The sequence below is a fragment of the Hyla sarda genome, chromosome 9, assembly GCF_029499605.1.
Source record: "Hyla sarda isolate aHylSar1 chromosome 9, aHylSar1.hap1, whole genome shotgun sequence".
NCBI lineage: Eukaryota > Metazoa > Chordata > Amphibia > Anura > Hylidae > Hyla > Hyla sarda.
In genome coordinates, this window is record NC_079197.1 from 103,622,576 (window position 1) to 103,626,289 (window position 3,714).

Sequence of the window (3,714 nt, forward strand, 5' to 3'; positions counted from 1 at the left end):
TTGTAGTTTTGCACCAACTGGAGGGCCACTTGTTGGGTAACAGTTTTGTAGATAACATGATCCAGGCTTTCAGCAGTGTTGTCTCCATCTCCATTGTTGTCTCCCCTTCCCTTATACCAGTGTTATTATTGTCATTTTGGGTTAACCCCTTTCTAGCCACGCCCTCTAAACCGACAATTCTCCCTTAGTGCTGTTCAAGGGGCTGTCTAGTGTTATCTCTAAGTATGCACAATAACCCTACAAATTATAAAAGGAGCTGTCAGGAGAGGTTACAGTAACTTATGTGTTTAAATGTGCATATCTATCCCGTCATGCAACGCTTTAGGTAGAAGGATAATCAGCGCTGAGTGACGTCACCAGCGCGTTTCCGTCCAGGACACATCTCGGCTTCCGTAGATACAGTTTCCGGTTCCGTGTAAACAACGTAGGTGTGGGGCATGCCGCCGGTACACCGTTCCCGAAGCCGCAGTCCGGTCTCACCGCGGAAGCGACATCGTAGCAGTAGCAGCGACAGGTCCCCGGAGAAGAAGAGCCGGAGATCCAAGTCCCGAGAACGGGGCGCCAGCAATGGCCACCGCCGGAGCCGCTCCAGAGAGCGCGCCCCCTCCAGCCGGTCCTACCATGGCAAACAGTGGGGGGACTACTACGAGAAGGGGAAGGAGGAGATGATGAGACAGAGGCAGGAGGCCTTTATAGCCAGGTGAGGAGGGGTGTCTAACCGGGCATGCTGGGAGGATATGATGTGTGACCCCATCTCTTATATGGAGGCTTCAGGGGGCACTCAGAAATAGTATTTTGTTCTGTTAGTTGGCAGAAACCCCCAATTCCTGCTGATTGGCTCTTTCTCCACCACTGTCAAGGTTAAAGGAGAAGTATCATGAACAAAAACCTATCCCCTATCCTTAGGGGTCCAGTGGTCGGACCCCTGCAATCTCCTGTATGAGTCTCTGGCTCTCCCCAGGAATAGAGCTTGTAGAACGGCTCTCCCATAGAGATGTATGAAGGGGGGTGTCAGCTGCCACTTTGTGTGGGGTTTGTACATGCTCCGTCCCTGGAGAGAGCCAGAGCCCCATACAGGAGATTACAGGGGGTCCAACTACTGGGACCCTCAGCAATCTAAAACTTATCCCCAATCCTGTGGATAGGAGATACGTTTTTGTGCATAAGATATCTCGGTCAAAGCTAGTTTGCACTGTGACCAGTGACTGGGCATTTCCTGACACCAGAAAGCAAAAGTCATCAGACCTGGCCACCAACAAAACAGCATTTGTTTACTTTTAAAGAGATATTCCAGCAAAATGTTTCATTTATCCGATATGGCCAGACTGCCACCATTAAAGGAAAACAGTCACCCTTTCACCCACACTATAACCCAATACACCGAGTTATAGTGCGGGTAAACATGTGGTTGATGAAGGGTCTCGGACTGCTCTACGTACCTGCAGTCCAGAACCCCGCTCCTCTGAAGTTCCCCCTCTTCCAGCGCTGATTTGCGCTTTTGAGACTGGATTTAAATATTCATAAATGTTGGTCAGATGAGCGCTCAATAGGCACAAACACCAGCGCTTAAAGAGGTACTCTTCCCCTAGTCATCTTATCCCCCTATCCAAAGGATAGGGGATAAGATGTCAGATCGCCGAGGACCCCAGGGATCTCCGCTGCAGCACCCGGCTATCATTACTGCACAGAGCACACTCGCTCTATGCATAATGACCAGCGATACAGGGGCCGGAGCATCGTGCCGTCTCTCATGACATCATGGCCTTCCACCTCGTGACGTCACGGACTTTAATGCAGGGGCGAGGCTGCCACGCCTCCTCCCATAGACTTGTATTGAGGGGGCAGGCTGTGACGTCACAAGGGGGAAGAGCCGTGATGTAACGATGCTCCGGCCCCTGTATTGCCCGTCATTATGCACAGAGCGAGTGTGCTCTGTGCAGTAATGATGGCGGGGTGCCGCAGCGGAGATCCCGGGGGTCCCCAGCAGCGGGACCCCGACGATCTGACATTTTATCCCCTATCCTTTGGATAGGGGATAAGATGCTAGGGGCAGAGTACCCCTTTAAGAGTATTTAAATCTAGCCGGCGGGCCCGCCTCCAGAGCACAAGTCAGCGCTGGAAGAGGGGGACATTTTGGGGGATCGGGCCTCCAGACTCAAGGTTTGAGACCCTGCATCTGTCTCCTGTTCACCCGCATTATAACCCGGTGTATTGGGTTATAGTGCGGGTGAATGGGTGACCGTTTTCCTTTAAAGTATTCATCTTTACCTTACCTTCTGCCGCTTTCCCTGTGCTGCAGATGTCCCTGGTTCCGGAGCTCAATAACACTACAAGTCAACTAAGCCAACCGCAGGGATGTTCTGCCCTAGCCAGTGATGGGCTGAGTGGCAGTGACATGTAATGGGCTTGGGCCCGGCTTTTTTCCTGGTGCCTGGGCCCCATTGCATGATTAGATGACCCACTGTGTGTTACTTGCCAGGCCTCAAAACCTGGAAGAAGACAGGAGACCGATATCGGTGGCAGATAAGTCAAAGTTTATTATTTTAATGGTGACAGCCTGGGCATAAAGGATAAATAAAAACAATATTTGATTGAAGTACCCCTTTAACCCCTTAAGGACGCAGGACGTAAATGTACGTCCTGGCGAGGTGGTACTTAACGCACCAGGACGTACATTTACGTCCTGTGCATAACCGCGGGCATCGGAGCGATGCCCATGTCATGCGCGGCTGATCCCGGCTGCTGATCGAAGCCAGGGACCTGCCGGCAATGGCCGACACCCGCGATCTCGCGGGCGTCCGCCATTAACCCCTCAGGTGCCGGGATCAATACAGATCCCGTCATCTGCGGCAGTTCGCGATTTAAATGAACGATCGGATCGCCCGCAGCGCTGCTGTGGGGATACGATCATTCATAACGCCGCACGGAGGTCCCCTCTCCTTCCTCCGTGCGGCTCCCGGCGTCTCCTGCTCTGGTCTGTGATCGAGCAGACCAGAGCAGAAGATAACCGATAATACTGATCTGTTCTATGTCCTATACATAGAACAGATCAGTATTAGAAATCATGGTATTGCTATGAATAGTCCCCTATGGGGACTATTCAAGTGTAAAAAAAAATTTAAAAAAATGTAAAAGTAAAAGTAAAAAAAAGTGAAAAATCCCCTCCCCCAATAAAAAAGTAAAACGTCCGTTTTTTCCTATTTTACCCCCAAAAAGCGTAAAAAACATTTTTTATAGACATATTTGGTATTGCCGCGTGCGTAAATGTCCGAACTATTAAAATAAAATGTTAATGATCCCGTACGGTGAACGGCGTGAACGAAAAAAAAAAATAAAAAGTCCAAAATTCCTACTTTTTTAATACATTTAATTAAAAAAAAATTATAAAAAATGTATTAAAAGTTTTTTTATAAGCAAATGTGGTATCAAAAAAAGTACAGATCATGGCGCAAAAAATGAGCCCCCATACCGCCACTTATATGGAAAAATAAAAAGTTAGAGGTCATCAAAATAAAGGGATTATAAACGTACTAATTTGGTTTAAAAGTTTGTGATTTTTTTTAAGCGCAACAATAATATAAAAGTATATAATAATGGGTATCATTTTAATCGTATTGACCCTCAGAATAAAGAACACATGTCATTTTTACCATAAATTGTACGGCGTGAAAACAAAATTTTCCAAAATTAGCAAAATTGCGTTTTTCGTTTTAA

At 47.9% G+C, this 3,714-nt stretch overlaps 1 protein-coding gene across 1 annotated transcript in view; it reads left to right on the forward strand.

Annotated features, from left to right (window-relative positions):
* Nucleotides 1–352: 352 nt before the first annotated feature.
* The window catches only part of NKAP (NFKB activating protein), a gene marked incomplete in the record, with an annotated part of 20,879 nt that continues 17,517 nt past the window's right edge, over nucleotides 353–3,714 (forward strand). Inside the window, 1 exon segment of the mRNA XM_056538281.1 lies at nucleotides 353–700. Coding sequence (XP_056394256.1) covers nucleotides 438–700 — 263 coding nt within the window.